At 45.5% G+C, this 21000-nt stretch overlaps 1 protein-coding gene across 2 annotated transcripts in view; it reads left to right on the forward strand.

The window, feature by feature from the left end:
* KIF26B (kinesin family member 26B) overlaps nt 1–21000 on the forward strand; it is a 427084-nt gene that overhangs the window by 328622 nt on the left and 77462 nt on the right. For both annotated transcript variants that reach the window (XM_031438497.2, XM_064477251.1), the window contains one exon: nt 20685–20891. In XM_031438497.2, coding sequence (XP_031294357.2) covers nt 20685–20891 — 207 coding nt within the window. The remainder of the gene's footprint in view (nt 1–20684; nt 20892–21000) is intronic.

Genomic DNA, 21000 nt, shown 5'->3' on the forward strand with positions numbered 1-21000 from the left:
TTCCCTGCAGAGCATGACTTTGTTCACATCACCTGGCCTTTGTCACATGGGTGAGGACGTTGGAGAAATGAAGATTTAAAATCCATAACGGGATAGACTGGGATTTCAAAATTGTAGAATAGATAAACAAGATTACACTGTATAGCACAGGGAAATATACACAAAATGTTATGATAACTCACAGAGAAAAAAATGTGCCAATGAGTGTGTATATGTCTATGAATGACTGAAAAATTGTGCTGAACACTGGAATTTGACACAACATTGTAAAATGATTATAAATCAATAAAAATGTTTAAAAAAAAGTTTATAAATAAATAAATAAATAATAAAAATAAAACAAAAAAATTAATAAAAAAATCCATAATGTGATTAGCACTGTTGATGCTCTAATTTAATCAATGCTCTTGGGAGGAAACCAGTCATTGACGGACGCTACCTTTTCTATCAGTTTTCTTTTTGTGTGACATTTTCCTTGTTGAATTGTGAAGATGAGGCAGTTGCTGGGGAGAGTCTACAGTGGGAGCTCTCTGTCTCTGCCACCACGTGTGCCTCTTCCTTGGGTTCCCCCAGAGAACAGGCCTCTCCCCCACCTGCATGCCCTTGAGACCCAGGCAGATGCCAGACCCCAAGTGATGGAACCACAGACCTGGAGTTGAGGGAGCGCCATCCCCACACTTCCTGCCACCTGCACACATCAGGGAGGGTCAGCCTGCCCTCACCTTTTGAGAGTCAGTCTTTTCAGGCTCTGACATTTGGAGAGTTCCACTGGCCATGATGGACCCCCTTTTCCCTGGACTGAACGGTAGAGAATGAAGTAGGAAGATTCAGCCTCAGAGACTCATAAGCACAGATATCAGTGAAGGTGCCAGACAGGAGTTTCTAGGGTATCCAGACCTTCCTTGAAAACAGGCCTGGAGTTACCAGGCATCCATCTGTCTATAGGTGGAGTGTCATTGTTGTCACTGCTGGAGTTTTTTCTCCATCGTAAGACTTGTCCCCGTTCCTAGCTTCCCCATCCTCCCAGTAATCATATTTGCTGTCAGCTGTCTTTGTGAGCATTTGATGACTTTTTTAGGGATGAATGCCAGCTCTGAGGCCCTGCAGAAAGACCTGTGATGTTGGCCTTTGTCTGTGTGACAGCCTGATGGGAGAAGGGCTCTGGGCTACCCGCGTGAGCTGATTGTCATGTGTCATGGCCACCTCCGAACCTGCACCCCGAGCATCTGGGCATCAAATAGGTTTCCCTGGTGCCTTCCCAGGCCTTTTCTGCTTTGTCTCATTGATTATATGGCTATAGCATTTCTTCAGGACTTGGGAAAGGGGGTACTTTATTGCAGCTCTTCTAAAAGCCCATTTCCACATGAATCACCTCTGGCCTTTTTCTGTTTGGCACGTTGTTTAGACAAAGAGGAGCTTGTATGTATCACTTCCCACCAGGCTCTCTTAAGTGGAAGCCTGGGGTTTGGAACCTGGGATTTTTTTCTGCCCTCTAAATGAATGCCTTGTTGGCTGGGTTGCTGACACAGTGCAGTTTCTTACAGTTTTATAGCGTGAGGGGCTGCCTTAGCTACAGCCACGTTCCTTTCATTATTGATATGAGCTATCGTACTTCTACTTACACATTTCAGGGGATCGGTTTTTGCTTCTCAGCCACTTTATGATATGATTCACATCTAAATTTAGTATAAAATCATATACTTCCCCAAATACTGTCATCTACACTTCAGAATTTTGTCTCTGAAAACGTTTTTTTGAGATGGTCTAATCCGAACCTCTCATTTTACAGATGAGAAAACAGAAGTCTAGAGCAAAATTTCTCAAGAGCGGCACTGTGATATTGTGGGCCAGCCAGTTCTGTGAGGGGGGAGGATGTCTGGTGTACTGTAAGGTATTATAGCAGCATCTCTGGCTTCTACACTTTAGATGCCGGTAGCATCCCCCAAATTGTAACAAACAAGAATGTCCCCAAACATTGCCAGGTGTTCCCTGGTTGAGAACCACAGCTTGGTTGTAACAGAGTCAAAAGTAAGAGCCAGGTGTCCTGACTTCTGTCCAGGTTGGGCAACAGTATTTATAAGTTTGCGACCTACGCAGAGCTCACAGTTAATAGTTACAAGAGCTTCCACAGCTCTCAAGGGAGAAGAGGGGGCTTAGGGGGCTTAGGGGGCTAAGGAGGCTAAGGAACTGAGAGCAAGGCAGAGCTGCGTGGAACTCCGGGCAGATGTGTTCCTCTACCCAATCTCCTGTCTACTATTGGAACCTGACCCAGTGACTCACTGTCTCAGGGTCTGTGAGTGAACTTCTGCTGGACAGTATGTCTTAGAAAATCGTAAGATGTGTGTCTAGAGAGAACAGATTGAGGGGAGAGAATACAAGAGGCAGAAGAATGTTTCTCTGTTTACTGACCATCCACGCACCCAGACCTGGGGCCAGCCCCAGGACAGAGGCTCCGCGAGCCTCACACGGTTGAGCACGCCTCAGTCTCAGCCAGGTGGCTGTCAGCTGGGCCCTGATCTCCATCCTCTTGTGGAAGTCTTGATTCACACAGTCTCTTTGGCATTTTTTCCTAAGCTATAACAAACATCCAATTTGTACAGGGCTCCATTCTGTCTTTTCCTTTAAATCTAGGCACTTTTCTCTCCTGGCCGCAGGCTTAGAGGACCCACATGTGTCCTCTAAATGTGAGGAGGGTGGCAGTAATGCATGTCCTGGGTACCGCCACTTTCTGATGGAGGCAGGCAAATGTAATTACCCGGATTTCATAGATGAGGGATCAGAAGTCTTCATGCTGGGCCTGATTCTGGGGCCTCATATGAACCTGGGTTTCCATGGTATAAAAGTAAGGAAATTCCACTGGAAATTCCAAATCCACACTCTGGATTCTAACGTTCCAACTTTCCTGTGGCGAGCTCTGTCCCTGGCTCACAGGGCTCCGTGGAGCTGGTCTGAGATGACTTTCCTCTAAATACAGGATGTCATTAGGTGACTGTGTCTGCGTGCAAAGCAAAAAAATTCACTCAACTCTCTGAATCTTTTGTTTAAATGATGCTAGAAATGCTGAAATAGAAACAGAACTTTTGCGTGAAATTACTTTGGGGTAGTTAAATAGGCTCTCAGAGCAAGAGTTAATGAACTGAGGGGAAATAGGTTCTGGTTATGCTACCAGAAACTGTGGTTTGAGTCTAATAAATCACTGCTTTTGAGAAAAGTCCTTTCTAAACTTTTCCTGCCCTAGTTCTTTTTTTATTCTTTGAATGAACACTAGAGTGTTCTCTGTTTCTGAATTACTCCCTTCCCCGCCACCTGGTCATAATCCAAAGGGAAAAACAAACTAGACTGATTCTGCGAGCTGTATTTCATTGCCTTTGGCATGTGGACCCCAGTGCTCTATTTTCCACTGAGTGAAGGAAGAACATTCTAGAAACACTGCATAAAGAAAAATTGGGGTTTATCGCTACTGTTTAAGTTTCCTGGGGGTGGGGCAGGATTAGCAGCGAATCAGGTTTTTAAAAGTTTCACTAATACTAGTCTGTGTTTCTAAAGTCTTCCCTCTTTGACGAGGGGTTGCATCTTGTTCTGCTCAGTGTGCAGGCTGTGGGATTGAGGGAAGAACTCACACTGGCTGCCATGTTCCTCCAGCTGTAAAATGGGAATGAGAGCTGTATCGGCCGTCATTAGGTGATGCTCTGAGCACAAATGCTGCACCAGTTGGGGAAGGACTCAGACTCTTATGGGAGAGTGAGTGACGTTTCATAGCAAAACCCCAGCACTACATTCTTCCTGGTACATCTTTTCAGTAGGTACGTAATGTTAACTTATCCTGTAGTGGACAAAGTTAATTTGGTTATTTGGTTAAGGTGGTGACTGCTGGATTTCTCCTTTCTCAAGTTACCATTTTGTGTAACATAGAAGTGTATGAAAAAAAAAAAAAGGCCAGCATGCCCACCCAGTATCTAATATTAAGTGGCCTCTTCCCACTCCACCATTTACATTCTTCCTTTGCCAATGGATGTCTAACCGAGAGTCTTCTCTCTCCTCCCCGACCCCTGAAAGCAGTCACAAACTGAGGGAAACACACGAGAAAAAGAGACCACGTGAGCAAGCGGGTATATCAGCAAGATCCCAACGGGAAACCAGCGTCAAGCTCAAATCGGTTATTTTGAGAAGAGTGTCATAGAGGGATTGTTTACAAAAGTATGGATCAGGGTAGAAAAGCAGAAAGGCTAACAGAGCAGCCCAGGACTAGTAATAGGGGCGCACCCATCTCCCCTAGGTCTGAAGGATGGAAGGGAGGGAAGAGAGGGAGCAGCTTTTCGAACCAGAGAAAAGTGAATGTGGAGAGGCCTCCTGACTTGTCTTCCTCCCTCTGCAGTGTGAGAGTCTGTTGATGTGGTCCAGGCAGGTGTGCCTCCCTGACACTGAGCAGGATGGAGAGTACGTCTGGAGGGCATGGAGGAAAATTGGCCCAAAGTGGATCAGAGTAATTCTTTCAAAATAACCCTCCTCACTCCCTGAGTCTAAAAGGCTTTCACTCCTGCCACCCTTCCTTGTCCTTTGCTGGATATGGCCTCCCCGTCCCACCTTCTGCCTCACTTGTCATTTTCCATCACGTTTGTTGCCCTCATCCCTTCTTCTGCCAATTCTGTAGTAATGGTCAGGAAGACTAAAGCCTATTCAGATCATCTCCTTTGCTGCTAATAGCATGAGGTTTGTTCTACCATGGGAGTGACACAGGCTGAGGACGGGAGTTTTACTCTGAGCTCTTTGCATCCATTTTCCTCAGTACACACCACCTTTCTCAGCAGCCCCCACTGGACCAGAATCTGACTGTGTGGGGCACAGTGGCACAGCCATGGCTTTGGCCCCCTCACCAGCAGGTTGCTAAAATGTGGACTCCATACTGCTCGCCCTTTGGATGTTAACCCTTTCGGTCCTCCTGAGTCACATTTAGAAAGTTATTTCTTCTGATGCGTTATTGATACCCAGGAGACCTACGAGGTTGATGCTACCTGGAAGGGTGTTCCCAAGGCTCTCTACCCTCAGTTTTTCCCCAGGTTCAAACCCAAAGTCTCAGCTATTGAAGAGACTTTGCCCTTGGTGAGAATAGCATTGAGTTTTGTAGCAAACACATTGTTGAGCATTATAATGATAAAGATAGATTAATAGAGATAGAAGTGTGTGTGTGTGTGTGTGTGTGTGTGTGTGTGTGTGTGTGTGTTTATCTTTTGAAGACTGGGGTCCATTTCCTTCTGTGAGCCATCTATTTCCCTGCCTTGACCTACATTCAGACAGCTGACTGGGGTTTCAGTGGTAGGGGTCTTCAGTTCCTGGAAGAGTTTACAGCTACTGGCTTATTAATTTCCAGGTGGAAAGCCATTAAATGGGAGGCACAAGGCTTGGACTTTATACCCGGTTCATTGCATCTAACTGTTGAACTTGCATACGTCACTTTACCTCTTTCTGTCTCGGGTATTGTACCTGTAAATGCAGTAAGCATGAAGTGGCAGTTACTCTCCAGGTGAGCAATGGTGGAGTAACTCAGCCATTTTACTAGCACTGGATGTAACTGTTACATCCAGGCAACTACTGAGGCTTGAGCAAAGACCTTTATGACCTTTGGAAGTAAGATCTAGCAGAAGGAAGGAGGGTGCTAAGCTTTACATGGCCGTCGTACCATGCCTAGTCCTAGCCAACGTGTCTGTGGGGTGATCAGCAGATCTTCTTAGTGGAGGACTGCTGGAGCTGTGAATTTGCCATGCACCCACCAAGGGGGTCATGGTATTCCTCAACCTGTCAATAAATTATACAGTAAAAATTTAAGTAATAGAGCAGAACAGTTTCAAAAGCCTTGTTACAATCTATCAAGTCAATAACTTACAATTTTAGAAAATCCCTGAATACAAATTTACACAGTTTTGAGCTGTTTTATAACTTATCAGACCATTAATCTATGTTTTAAAAGTCCCTTAATATACTTAATCATACCTTGTGCTTTTTTAAACTGCTCAAATATGTTTCAGCATGCTGAGCCACAGTAGCACAAGGCAAAAATGACTTTAAGGAGTTTCATAAAACCTGCCAAAGCAACCATATATATATTTAGTGCAAGGTCTGTTTGGTGTACAATTTACATGCTCTGGGTTGGGCTTGATCTCAAGGGTTGTATGAGTCCTTGCACCTGTCTGCCCAGCTGGGCAATCATGGTAAAGAGGAAAATGTACGTGACCTCCAGCCACAGCTGGAATTAAATCCTGTTTCTGCTACTTACTTTCTATGAGACCTTAGGGAAGCCATTTTGCTCCTTTGAACCTATTTCTTCTGTGACAATAAAAGGCCTACCTTGTAGGGTAACTGGGAGGATTGGCAAAGAGCAAGGCAGAGGCAGGTCCTCGAGAGGTGTTTGTTAAATTGGAAGCACATGCAAGAGCTGACACTGAGCATAAGGGTCAATAGCATTCTCCACCACCCCACGGCCCCCCAAACCCCTCCACGCACCACCCATCACTGTCCCTCAGAGAAGCCGTCATTCAGAATACACTTACCTTCATACCTTTTGTAAATTCAGACACACCCACTACCTCGCCAGTCAGCCTAACTACCACCTCCTACCCTCCCCCTAGAAATATAAGGAAGAGTTTAGAATCTGGGCAGGTTGCTTTTAAAGCAGCCTGATTTAATGTCATTATCATTTTTAGAACAGTCTTCCTCTTCCTTCATATCTTCTTTCATTTCCCTTTGTACCTAGATCCAGAACTGTCCCAGGGAAAAATCCCATTTCCAAATGTCTCCATCTCAGTTTTCTGCCTCTCACATTAAACCCTTACTGGTCCTGTAGAATTGAGCTCTGGCTGGGGGAAAGGCACTCTCAGTGATGCTGGGGATGTGAGGCTAAATAAGATACAGGCTCTCCTTCAGGGCACTCACCATCTCCAAAGTTTGAAAATGAGTGTTTTGCCTGGAGTGCAACTGCCATATGTATCTGCCAAATCTGTGTATCTGCCCCTGGGCTCAGCCACCCTGGCTTTGGGTCTCTCTCCTAGCTGCCACATCATGTCCCCCACCCAGACACCCCTACCATAAACTCAGTCTTCTGGGGAAAATTCACTCTAGTCTCATTTACTCCATTTTTATAGATGAATGTTTTTGATCATGCATGAGAGTTTATTAAATCAGTTCATTCTGAGTGGAGTTTGCTAGAGCTTTCTCTCATGCTGCCCCAGGGCCCTCTGCCATCTGGACTGTGTTATAGGTGGACAGTATTGTAATAAGATCTTCTGGTACCTAACTGGGCTTCAAGTTGGATCTGGGTTATATCATCATCCTCACTTTTACTGTCTCAAAGCTAGACAAACTGGCTGGAAGTTTGCCAGTTTTCACCTACCCAACAAAGCAAAATTTGCATGTCCTCTGCCTCACCCAGTGAGTGTTACATGTTTTTAGTGACTGGTTTATTCTGAATCTCTTCCACCAAATTCAAGCATCGTTCTGGAAGAACTGGGACCCAGAAGCAGAGGATCTTTCCCTGGTGAAATTATCCCAAGTCTTCTGATTTCAATAACTGTTTCCCACATAAAGTAAATATTGACCACCCTACCCAACCATACATGCTTACTGATTCTAGAAATCGTTCAACGGAAGTGTTAAACATTATCCTTAAATACACTCACACTCGCACTGACTCATGCACGTAGACTCAAACCACGGCAGAGCAGGGACGGTGTTCTCAAGGACAAAAGATGTTCTTGGAACAGTTGCTGATTTCCTTTAATGCTGATTTCCTAATGAGTATAATTTTAATAAGATCTCAAATAATTATTTGAGGGAAGAGAGAAAATTACTCACAGGAAGAGTTGGTTTGGATTTTATTGTGGGAAGTTTATGCTCCGTGACAATAATAAAAGCTATGGGGGAAAAACTACAAAATGAATCAGTATCAATGCAAAATATGGGCTACTTTTAGGAGAAAAGTTCTTTAACCTATTGACCCTTCCTAAGGTTAGCATTTATCTTATTTCACTTTAGAATTCAAGAGATCCCTCAAGTAGAACTATGGGATAGCATCAGAAGCCACTTTTATTTTGACGGCACAACAGCATTCTTTCTTTAACTACCAGAATCTTTAAAATTAATAAGACTGTCATTTTCCAAGGATTTAACATTCAAATCAACTGTGGTTTTTATTCACAATGGAGTTTGAGGGAAAGATTCCATGAGGTTGAAGCCAATGTACCCCCTGAGCAGTGGTTCTCCAAGTGGGAGGCCCAGACCAGCAGCAGCAGCAGCAGCAGCTGGAACTTGCTAGAAATGCATATTCTCAGGCCCACTCCAGACCTCCTGAATCAGAAACACAGCAATCTGTGTTTCAACAAGTAGTTTGAGTTTGAGTGGTTTGCTGTTCTTGAGAAAGAAAAGTGAGCTTCACCTTGTGTGCTTGTATGAAATCAATTCCCGGGACCCCATGGTTATGTCAGCAAAAATGTTCCCAGGGAGACCGTATCAGGTGCCAATAGCCTCATAAAGGTTTACAAAGTAAATAATTTGTGCTGTGTCCCTTAGGCGATAGAAACCCAGCCACTAACTGGGAGCATGAATTAAATGCACGACAGAGCAGTGTCCATAGGTGAGCCAATATGTGATTCTGAGCTGCAGATTCCCCTCCACTAGGGAAAAAAGAGATGCTTCTCTGTCTGGCAGCTCCCTAACTACCACCAACAGTCTGTCCACAGTTAGAACAGAGCAGTCTACATCCTGTGGATTTATGTACATCTGCTGTACAACAAACGATCTCTTCCTGAGAGTTCGGAAGCAGATCTGCCTGGCTTTTTCCTTAAATGCAAATGTTCTGGCATACTTTGCTTTCCTGGGTAAGGAGCATGCCTTGCTCATTGGCATTTTAATAAATATTTATTTGTGGGTTGACTAATTCATTATTCTTCTTGTCAAGTCACAAAGCTGCGCCTAGTACCCAGTGCGCATGCGTCCAGCAGATTGCTAACTGTGCAGTTGTGTGTCATCTACACAATCTCCACGCAGACTCACTGAACAAGTGGTCGGCATGTCTAAAAATGCTATTGATTAAAGTGCTGGTTGCACAGACACTCTCTTCCTTGACTTGGTAACAGCCCAAGTGGGAAGAAAGTTGGCAGTGTTGTTAGCCCTGGTTTACAGATGGAGAAATCGTGACCCTAGAGCTGTTCTGTGGCAGAGTGATGGGGACCTCCCAGCTGCTTCTCTCCTCTGTCCTTCAGTGGAGCCCTGTCATCCGAGTTAAGTACAGACTTTTTAGTTTGGAAAATAAGTCTCTCTACCATCTGACGTCCACCTCTTTTTCTAGCCGAATTTCCTACCCCTCCTCCACGCTGCCCACCCTAAACTACATCAGAGTAAAATCATAAAACGATACTCACTGAGCTCTTACCATGTGCCAGGCTCTTTGCCAAGAATTTCACCTGCATCATTTCATGTAATCTGCATAACAGCTTCCATGAGGTGTAGGCATTGTTACCATCTCCGCTCTGTAGGTGAGGAAACTGAGGCATAGAGAAGCTGAGAAACTTGACACAAGGCCCCATGGCTACTTAAGGTTCCAACACACTGGTCGGCCTTTGCCCACACACTCACCCTGCCCCGTGCCCGTGCCCTGTGTTAGGTGCCTGGCCGACCCTGACTCCTCTTCCATGTCTCCTTGATCATCATCTTCACGAAAACTTTCCTGCTCCCCTAGTGGAAATGTCCCCTCCCTTTTGATTCCTTACTGTACCCCAGTGCAGAGCTCTTTTGTACTATCTGTTACACTTTTTTTGTCTCACCTGATACACTCAGCCCCTTGAAGACAAGAACTGGCTTTTAAGCTCTTTGTTACACCAGAGCCTCACATGGTACCTGGCTCAGATTGAGAGGTGCTCAACGGATGCTGAAGGAATAAAGGAATGAATGGATGGAGGCTTCCTGATTCCTGAGCTGGGTGTCCTGAGCTGGACTAGTTTGGGGTGGGGCCAGGAGTCTGGGAGAGCCACTGGCCATCACTCCATCCAGTCTCTGTCCCTTGGGCAAGTTCCTTCTGCCTGGGGTTTCTGAGTCCAGACAAGATGTACTGCGTACTATACTCTGATGAGGGGACAGCAGCTCAGGCTCTTTGGAAATACAAAGAGAGTAGCTGGTGGGTTCACCTTGAAGGCAAGAGAAAACAGCCCTATGTAAGCTGGAGCCCAGAAATAAAGTTCCATGATGGGGACACCTCCCAGTAACAAAGCACTGTGGTGGTGTCCCTTCTACGAAGCCATGATGAAGGCCCCTCACACATTCTGATCTTTGAGGAAAGCCAATACCCTACAGTGCAAAAGGGCCTGTCGAGGGTGTTTGTGGGACCTAAGAGAAGTTAGCTTTCATAGTTTGGCAAGCTGCTGCTGCAGACCATCCATCCAGCACATGATAAATGCTTCTGACATTTCCTTTAGACACGGCATCCTAGGAAGGCTTTTAAATTCTCAATGCAGGAGTACACCTTATTGATCAAGAGCCTTTCATCAAAGGTTGCCAAAGCCCCTCCCTTCCCAGGCCCTCTCCATAGCCCCAGCCTTCAGGCAAAGAGGATTATCATCATTGGATTATGGGTATAGACCTTAATTTGTTGGGTTTTTTCCCCCCAATTCTTACCCTAAGCACACTAAAGAAGACTGCAATTAGGCAAATCTCACATTTGCTTGATCTTCCCTCCCTAAGCTCCATCTACTTTTTCATACACACTTTTTAAGAAAATAAAGAGAAAACATGTCCTCCAAATTGTCCTCCAGACTAGAATTCACCTCTCGTAGGCATTTAGCGAAGTTTATCAGATGTGCTCCTGAGGAGGGAGGCCCTTTGGAGGAACTGATAGGGAAAGAAGTGGAGTAATGGTGGCTAGTGTTGCTGTTATTGAACTTTCCTCGTCTTTTTTATTGACTGAAATGGAAGTCTCTAAGACTTAGTAAGGGTCCAGGGACTGGGGACCAAGGTACTGGCATACTGTCTTTCCTCCCTCTTCTCCCTGCTTTTAGTGGGAGGAGGTCATAAGGATGTAGAGTTCATCAGGCTTCGATGAAAGTGAAATTTACCTAACATCCTAAATTTTAGCTAAGACTGTTCCAGATTTCAACCTTTTGGCCCCAAAGATCCCTCAGGTGCTTTTTTTCTCACTAGGACAAGTGCATCTTTCTTCTCTTTCCTGGAACTAAAGCCGCAGAGTTCCAGCCAAGTTTTGGAGTGTGCATTCCCAGGGCTTTTCCAGGAGGGGACTCGCCAATCCTGCATCGAACCCAACTCCCTAGTGGGCCCAAAGCAGGATGCCTTCTCTCCCACCACCAAGCAGGCAGTCCTGTGGGCCTGAAAAAACCTCCAGGCTGAGCTGAGGGGGTTGATTCCAGCTTACCTGACATATGTCCCCAGGAAGCACTGAGAACACAGGCTGATGCTGGCACCCCTGCATCAGGTCTCATCCAGACGGAGTGCTGCCAGGAACAAAATTATCACCCCATGAGAGATACATGTGTTTTTAGCAGAACTTGGGAGCCAGTGTAGACAGGCTTCCTAAATGACAGTTACACAAAGAAAATGGACTGAAGTGATGAATGCCAGAAAAACACGTAGCTCGTTATTAGATGATCACGGCTGTTGCCTTTTTTATTTAGATAATACGCTGTTTGTTATGGTGCTTTCCTAAATTCCATGGTGGACCTGAGAGCTAATGTTTCTGGACAGTCACCTGACAGGGTTACTTGACTTATTTTCAGAGTCTGTGTATCATTTCTCCAGGTCAAAGGCCAGAAGCAGTGAAATATTGAAATTCCTGGGACCAAAGAGAACCCAGCAGTGAGGTACAAAAGACACTAAATCAAGTGTCAGGTTAGCAGGATGAAGTCTTCACATTTATAATAAACTGGGCTGCAGAAAAGAAAACAGCTTTCCCTTGGCCCCATTGGTGGCCAAGCTGAACAGCATCTTTTTGGTGACAGACGAGCCTGCATCAGCAGATGCGGTGTTTCTTGAATGCTTGCTATTTAACAGCAGATCTATTAGTTAGCTCTTCAGTCGTAACACATGAGTGAGCTTTAGCGCTAAATGGGCCCTTTATTAACAATAAGTGCCAAAATCCAAACTGACTACATCTGAAAGAATTCTAATTTAAGGAGTGTCTACTGCTGCTTTTCTTAAAAGTTTCTTCCAGGCTGTTTTATCTTTTGAATGGGTATTTCCAAAGATAAAATAACCACAATAACCACAAACTAACCATAATAGTTTCCCTACCTAGTATTCAGAAAAATCTCTAGTTGTCACTTAGCCAGGATTTACCAAAAGTCAGGCAACTGAGAGAGTAGGTGGAAGTCGGGAGACCTAAGCTAACCTTGCATCCATAGAACTGGGCAACCTTGGGCCAGCATGGACACTGCCTTAGCTCTATGTAATATGGTGGGATGTCCGACACTTCCTAGGTCCCTTCGAGGGGCATAAACAACAGAGAATCTAGTGACTAGGCCTCCTGAACTCCTGAGTCAAAGGTGGTTAAAGGTAGAGCTGGGACAGCAGAGCTCATCTGTTAGATTCCCGAGGACATGGGCTCACACAGCACCGTCACGAATGTGGGCTTTGTGCAATGGTAACTATTATTTATTGAGAACCTACTTTGTGCCAAGTACTTAGCATAATTATTTGCCTAATAATCTTGTAAATCCTTTCTAATAGAGATTATTGTCCCTGTTTTATTGGTGAGGAAACTGTTAAAATAATTTGCTCATAGTCATACAGCTCCTAGGAGCCAGGATCTGTCTGACTTCAAAGTTTATGATCTTTCTAGTAGACTCATCCCCTCAATAATAATAATAATAATTTAAAATTTTATATTATAAAATATAATAGGAATTGTCATTATTATTATAGTAAAGTAATGATAGCTAATTTTTTTTTTAGCACTTACTATGTAGCAGGCACTGTTGTAAGGGCTGTTATAGGCATTTGCTCTTTTAATGATCACAGTCACCCTGCTAGGCAGGTACTGTTATTATGACTAGTTTGCAGATGTGACTTGCAGGAGGTTGTCACTTATCCACAGATGTACATCAGTAAAAGGTAGAGCCAGAACTCAAACCCAGGCAATCGGTCTCCAGACTGTGTGCTCCCAAGCTCCAGGCTGTACTCCACACAGTCAGACGAAGGACACGCTGATGGTGAGCATTCTTAATACTGGAGTGGGTCAGAATCTGTATCCAGCTTCCCTTCAGTCCCGAGAATGCCGTGTCTTAGGATGTATCTTTCAAAGCTCATCCATTTAAAATAAGTACCCTAGTGCAGTGGGCTAAGAGACGAGGCCTCTTTGAAATAGACTCATGGACATAGAAGACAAATTGTGATTATTAGGGGGAGGGATAGATTAGAAGTTGGGGATTAATAGATACAGATTACTATATATAAAAGAGATAAACAAGGACATACTGTATAGCACAGGGGACTATATTCAATTTCTTGTAATGAGCTGTGATGGAAAAGAATCTGAAAATACGTATTTATATGTATGTATATGTGTAACTGAATTGCTTTGCTGTACACATGAAACTAACATTGTAAATAAACTACACTTCAATAAAAAATAAGAATTACAAAAGAGAGAGAGAGAGAGAGAGAGAGACGGAGCCTCTTCTAACAGGCTGCTCTCTGTCCCAGTCCCTGCTGACAGACTGGCCCCGGCCTGCTAATTGCTGTGAGGGACCTGCTCCCAAAAGCTGCCCAGCCACCAGCCGTGAGCAGAGCCTCACGGGAAGGACTCTTCCTGCCTTTGTGCTACCTCCCCCCAGCGCTGCAGTCCCCTGCTGGCTGCCTGGTGACAGATGCTAGGTGATGGAGAGCTTCAGGGAGTCCCCCAGCCCCGCTCCCCGAAGCACGTCTTCCCTGAGCACCTCTCATTCCAGCCCCACGTGCTGGTCTCGCACATGCTCTCCCACACGTGGCTTTATTGTGCTGCCACTTGTCACCTTTCCCAGCCTGGCTTTTAATCATGTAAATCTTCCCTCTCTCATGGCACCGCTGTCGCTGCTCATTATTTGCTGTCTGGCACCGCAAGAGCTTACCCACTGGCACCTGTGAGAAGCCAGTCCCCGACAGTGCGGGGACAGCCCCCCCCCCACCCCGTAAAGGTGGTTCCGCGCGGGCCCAGCCCCAGGCAGAACAGGTTCAAGCCCGGCTGGGGTTGGTGGGAGGACAGAGCCCCTTCTCTGGCTCCGACCCAGGAGGCTCACTGCAGTAGGAGCAAGTCAGGGACACGGCCCTCTCACCTTTGTCAGGCTTTGGCCACGTCACTTGAGTACCCTGCATTTCAATCTCCTGAGCCTTCAAGTAGAGATAATAGTCATAATGATTGTAATAATACAAACTCAACAAAGCTGTTGTGGAGAACCAAATGGAAACGAGATAGTTCTTTGTCAATATAAAATTCATAAAACTTGTAGAGGTCATGGTGATGGTGTGGATGGCTGATGGACAGAGTGGTTGATTTTGCCAACACAGAGCAGACACTACCCAAAAAATAGGCCTAGGGTGCCCCACTGCCCTCTGTAGTCCGTCCTCCCACCCCCCAAACTTGGCCCTGGAGCCTGTTGCTCTGGGCTTCCGCCAGGTGAAGATAGCTTCATGGTCTTTGAATATGTCGTGGAGGATTATTACTGTGGTTTTCTGCAAAGAAATTCAATCCAGTTTTGTCCTGTCACTAACAAGTAAACTGTGCCTAGAATCTCTGGAGTCCCTTCAGTGTGAATCTGTGAGCCTGTGACAGTAACTGTGTTGAGATGGAACAATGACTTTGTCGGGTGTGTTTCGGAGCCCCGCCTGTAAACGCTGGGAGCACAATCTGCTTGGTTCTCCCTGTGCTTTTCAGTACTGGAGTTATTTGAGACCTCCAAGGTTATTACCATTTGGCATATGATCCCATGGTCTCCTAAAAACCTTCTAGAAGCCTCCGGCCACATGAAATCATCAAGATCTTCCTCCCGAAAAAGGAATTTCAGATTATTTCTAGAAATTTTACCAGAAAAGGGTTTAAACCTTCTCCTGTCACAAAACTTAGTTTTTGATTTGCTTCTTTGTGAAACAACTTTGCCCCTGTCTTCTGTTGGGTTAAGCAAGCACATCAGGTAATCAGAAGGGGAGGGAAAGTCCTATTTGTGAGTTTCAGTGGTGGGTCAGCAATAGAATCTGACATTATAAGGAGGAAAGCGCTCTTTAAATAATGGCTGGAAAATTGCACCCTTAATCACTTGCAGTGTGTTTTAGAAATTGGCACTTCATCAAAATCTTTTACAATAGATTTGTCAGAGTGTCCTAACCCGAGAAGAATATGGAGGGTTGCTGAATTTCTCGGTGGAGCAGAAAAGCAAGTGTCGAGAAGCTCACATATTGAGAAGTATGTACTGTTTAAGGTTCCTGTCTCTCCAATCATCTTACTTAGAATGGTTGGAGGTTTTCCTGAAGTGGCTAATGTACCATAAGTAAGGCAATGTGAGCACATCTATCACATCTGATCAAGACAGAAAAGAAAGGAATAAAATCAGCGAAATACCTTATTTAGCTTGTAGGTGCTCAGATCAAATTTTACATGGATTATTCACCTTTACAGAAGACGGAAGCAGACCACATATTCTTTCATTTGGGGGCGAGGAAGAAGGAGAATATTTTATTCTTTGTTTCTCTTGTCACTGTGTATGTGTATGTTCATTAAAGAATTTTTTGCTTTAATTTTTAAAATTAAGCCTAGGAGAAGGGCTCCCAGTGTCATGAATTTGATGTAGCAAGTCTGTTTTATACTGGTTGATTTGAAGAATATGAATTCATTCTTCTTTTCCTCCTTTCTTTCTTTCCTCCTTTCCTTCCTTCTTTCTTCCTCCCTTCTTTCTTCCTCCCTCCATTCCTTTCTTCCTTTGGAGAATGATATTTTACATTTGTACTCTGCTTTACAGTCTGTCTTTATTTCTTTGTTTCTTCACAACTGTCCACCAAGGGACGTGACACTGTAGCCCCATTTTAGGGATAAGGAAACTAGGGCCCACACCTCAGGTGACCAGCCCCACTCAACAGTGGTGACGTTTGGATGAGAACCAGTCTCCTGGCTCCTAGTTCACTGCTGTTGGTGTCCGTCACACCCAGAACCTGTAAGAAAGGGAATATACTTTAGATACAATGCACTCTTTTGTTATCCCTCCATAGTTTGCCCTCAAGAGCTGAATCCCATCCAAAAATATGTAGAAACCAGGGAAGGCTTCTTCGTCTGCACTAGGGGCAGCACAGTGAGGTTTCCATCTCCATCATCACTGTCATCAGGCAAGGCTGGAAGGTCAGCCCAGTCTCTTGCTTGCGTTTCGACTCTGTATCATCTGTGAGAGCCAGGGTGATGGCTATTGCCATGGCTCACATCCATCGTGGGGAATCCCAGCATCACCACGGCTGCCACTTGCCTCAGCAGGAGGGAATCAGGACCCTGGACCAGAGTTCTGGGGCTCACTGGCTCTGCAGTTTGGCTCTTCGGTCTCGAGAGACACTGCTTTTGGTTCTGGAATCTCCCCTGACAGTCTCCCCCACTATGCTTCTCCCACCATTCTTCCTGTTGGTGGATTCTGATGAACCCATCTTACATGCCTCTGGCATTCCTTGGAGAACCATTGCCAGACACATTTTAGAAACTGAAGAAAAGATGGGGAAGGCTTAAGGATAATTTGAATACTGCTGGGTTTGAGACAAAAATGAAGCCACATGGTATTTGTGGTTGATCTGACTTCACCTTGACCATCTTCTACTGAGCTGATTCTGAAAAACCTGTGAACTTAGGCATCACTGTCAGGAGTCAGAATATAGAAATGTACAGGGACTGAAGGATGGTGGTGGTTAATTTATTCTGCAGCCTCTAACCTTGTAGGGGAAATACTGTGTATCTTTACCGGCACACTCTCATTGACCATTTACTGTGGCCCAGATGCAGGCTGGGGACCGGTCACTGTTTCATGCGTGTCTGTCCCAGGCTTTCATTGTGAGGCTTCATAAAGGAGTTTCAACAAAGCCCACGCCTGAGCAGGATGACTGTGTCTTCTCTGTGTCCCACCACCTTACCATCATCTGTAGTCTTTCTTTGATTGGTGAGGGACCCGTTGGATGGTCAGATTTGCCCCGAGCCCTCCTGAGCCTTACAGTCTGATAAGAGCCTGCAGCCGGACAGCTTCTGGGTAGAGAGACAGGCAGTGAAGAGCCTCCCTGGTCCATGCTTGGGACAGGGGAGGGTCCATGTGACCATATGGAGTGGAGCAGTAAGCACTGGTGAGGCTGCCCCTCGGGGGCTCCCTGTAAGGCTGTGTGGCAGTCAGCGCTGCCTTCACCTTGACGGTGAGTCTACACAGTTCAGGAGCAAAGCTGTGTGAAAGTCTCACAAATACCTTCTCCCTCTGTCCCCCCCCGGCCATCTAGGAGGAGGTGCTGAGATAATGGATGAGCAGGACAGTGAGATGACTGCTGCCTGGAGCAACAGGTGTCTCGCACCATCCTCTGAACAATTAGATCCATGAGACAAAGTGGGGTCTCAACCAGGGAGAGCTCTGGGAGACGAGGTGCTAAGCTACTCTCGGGGTATCAGGGCGTCAGGCCCTCCTTCCTCTTTCTCTGGGTCTTTGTAGATCCCATTCTCCCAGTTCTGATGCTGGGACTGAAACAGTGACTGCCCCCTTTCTCCTGAGAGCTGGGGAGAAGTTCTGTGCAGGTTACCAACTGTGGGGACACTCTGCTCTACCCAGAGCAGCAGAGAGAGGGAGGGTGGAAGTAGATGTTGCCAAGAACCTACCAGTGTTTGCAACAAAAGCATGAACTCCTGGCAAGAAGTCAGGGGACCTTCTTGATCACAAGTGGTATCTCCTAAACACTTTAATTACAGAGGATTAGCGGGAAGTGGAGGACTGGACTAAAGGAATAATGACACAAAGAAATGAAGCAGGAAAACCCAGTTTCTGTCCTTTAAGGGGAAGAAATAGCCATTTATTTAAATGAATTGCAAAGAAAAGAATGGAGTGCGGCATCCCCCTCAGCCCAGAATTCAATGGCTTTTTAAAGAGCTGTGGATCTCCCTGGTGAGACCTGTGGCTGGGCTCTTCAGCTTGTCTGCAGAAATTGAACTGCAGGCCTGGAACTTCATTAAGATTCAGGAGCGTTCCCCCTAGACAAACGGCTCACTAAGTCCGCCCCTTCTCTCCTGCTTCTCCTTGTCGGCCCTTGCCTGACTTAGCTCGTATTTTACATTCAGCACCTCTAGTTACCCAGAAATTGCATGCAAAATGGTGAAATAGAAAAGCAGCAGGCCATGTGACTCCATCAGTTCTGCCTGGGGTTGCATCGTCCCTGACTTGTAGTGTTCAGAGGCTGGGCTAGGAGATTTGCTTACAGAAAGCCTGGAGGTCCCTGATGCCCACCAAAAGTTGCAATTGGAATATGTGCTCTGGGCACACCTGCTGCATAACTGGGGCAAATCTATAGAAGTGAATGGAACCAAAAGAAGATTGGAGACACTCAACAGTGAATAAGAAAATTGCCAGAAAGGAATGCAGACAGATGTGATGGTTAGTGTCATATACGTAGTGACTACGTGTGAAACTTGGCAAGGCTTTACTAATAGGAGCCTTGTAAGGCCCAGCTCCGTCTGTCTGCAGTGATCCCCAATCGCATCCTGTTTGTGAGTCCAGGGCAGGGGGTTCTGAAACCTTCTGTTAACACTGATTGGGAAATGCTAGGGTATCATTATTCAGATGGGGGAAAGTATGGGGAGGAGGAGGAGGAAGTGAAAAAGGGATCAGGCACCTACTTTGTGCTCAGTGCTTCGCGTGTCAATTCATTTTCTTCTCACAACTGTCCCATGAGACGGGCATTGTTGTTCCTAATACACACAAGAGAAAACTGAGGTTCTGAGAAGCTTGACGACGTATAGACAGCAACCGTTGGCATAGTGGGAAAAGTGTGGGTTTTGGAGTCAGACAGAGGTGGGAGCAGAGCCCAGCCTTACCACCTGCAAGTTCTGTAACATCTGTTCTCTCTCTCTCGTCTATAAAATCTGGACAAGAATGCCTGTGCACTGGCCTGTCGGGAGGATTAAATAAGATGCTGTAGGTAACAGCACAGCCCTAGCACACCATAGACCCTCAGGAAAAGGCAGGTATCATTATGAGACCTCAGTGGGAGAACCGAGATGTGAACCCTGAGAGGTCAGCCTCATCCCAGCCTTGTCTTTTTCCACTGTGACCCCGAGCCGCCGAATCCACCCTTGAGTACTATTCTTAAGGGATGAGAATAAGCACAGCCAGGACACGGTGCAGGACGTCTGATGAGTCCAGCGCCTTGGGAATTCTTTACATTTCAGCTCTGTGCACTGCAGACGAGTTCCCATGCCCCCGCAGGCAGGGCTGAGATAAGCAGGGTATGACCTCACTTGGTATGCACGGTGTAGATTATTCCTTGAGCATTTCTGTAGGTTGGAAATACTTTCTGTAAAAATTTGCGATCCCTCTGCCCAAAATTGCATGACTGAGATTTCATCAGACCTGAAAATTGATTAGATGAAGAGGGCATGACACAGAGAGGAGTTTTAAAATAACTCTGTACATAGCATCAGAATTTGCCACATTATATTACAAAAAATTTCTGTCTCCATGTCTGTCTTCCCCTCCACTCTATGTACTATGGGTCTTTGCATCTCCAAGGCCTAGCTCAGTACCTGGTTCAGACAGTAGGTGATCCACACTTTTGGCATGAACCAGCAACATGAGTAACCAAGAGCTGGTCAGGGAGCAAATGCTATCCATTTCTGTAAGATTTGAGCCTCTAGGACTGTGCGTGTGTGGCTTCGGCTTGACTTCTGCTCATCTCCAGACTCTAGTCCATTTCTACAAATGCCCCGCTCAGCCATGGGGTGGGGCTGGGCTGGGCTGAGGACTATAAACATTACTGTTCAATTACTCAGGAGGTGGGTTAAAGGGGCATTGCCTCCTGTTTCCCACAGTGATGCACTTTCATTCCCTAAAACAACAATTTCTATGCACTCCCTTAATGGGATTCCAAATAACATGTTTCAAACAAATCTTTTATCACCATTGCCCCTTGGAACACATTTCAAATGCTGGCCATTAAAAACAGACCATTTCACCGGCTTCTAATGATGACACTAATAACTGTGGGTTTTTGTCTCTAAGAGTCCTGATGAGCAGGAAGCAAGGAGTAAATTATGGAGCTAACTTTTATGTCCGCGGTTTATTGATCTGGGAGCTTCAAGGGAGCTGCACCAGCCCCTAAAGCTTGGCAGTCCGCATTACCTTTTCATCTAAGTAATTGGGCCACCTGGGTCCAGTTAATTTTCTATTTATATTTAATAAGAAGACAAAGAACATGCTAACATGCTGCGCCATTTCTGAAATAAGGTAATGGACAGATCAAAATATTCTACTGGGTAATTATGAATAAATCCGTTTTCCCATGACCCACTGAGGATTATGTTGCTAATTCATTGTGCATTTTATCATAATTTATTGTGAGACGATTCCACGCTGCCATGTATACTTGTGTCTCCAGAGTAAGGTACTCCACCATAAAGTATCCAGCTACCGTCACCCATGCCATTTCCTGCCTTGGCTTCTTAACAGGTTAAAGTCATGCTTCGCATCTGTTCCACATTGGCTCGCGATACCTCCGAATCCAGCTCTTTCTTAAAGGTGGACCCACGGAAGAAGCAAATCACCTTGTATGATCCCCTGACTTGTGGAAGTTTAAATGCCTTCCAAAAGAGAGGGAACCAAGTTCCTCCTAAGATGTTTGCCTTTGATGCAGTTTTTCCACAAGACGCTTCTCAGGTAGGTATAACCCTTCCTCGAGCTCAGGCAATATTGGTTAGTTTCAGGAAGCTTTAACTGTTCACTGGGACCCATGAGCTGGGAGAGTGTCTTCCAAAGCATTCTGATG

The sequence above is a fragment of the Camelus dromedarius genome, chromosome 21 (assembly GCF_036321535.1).
Source record: "Camelus dromedarius isolate mCamDro1 chromosome 21, mCamDro1.pat, whole genome shotgun sequence".
Lineage (NCBI taxonomy): Eukaryota > Metazoa > Chordata > Mammalia > Artiodactyla > Camelidae > Camelus > Camelus dromedarius.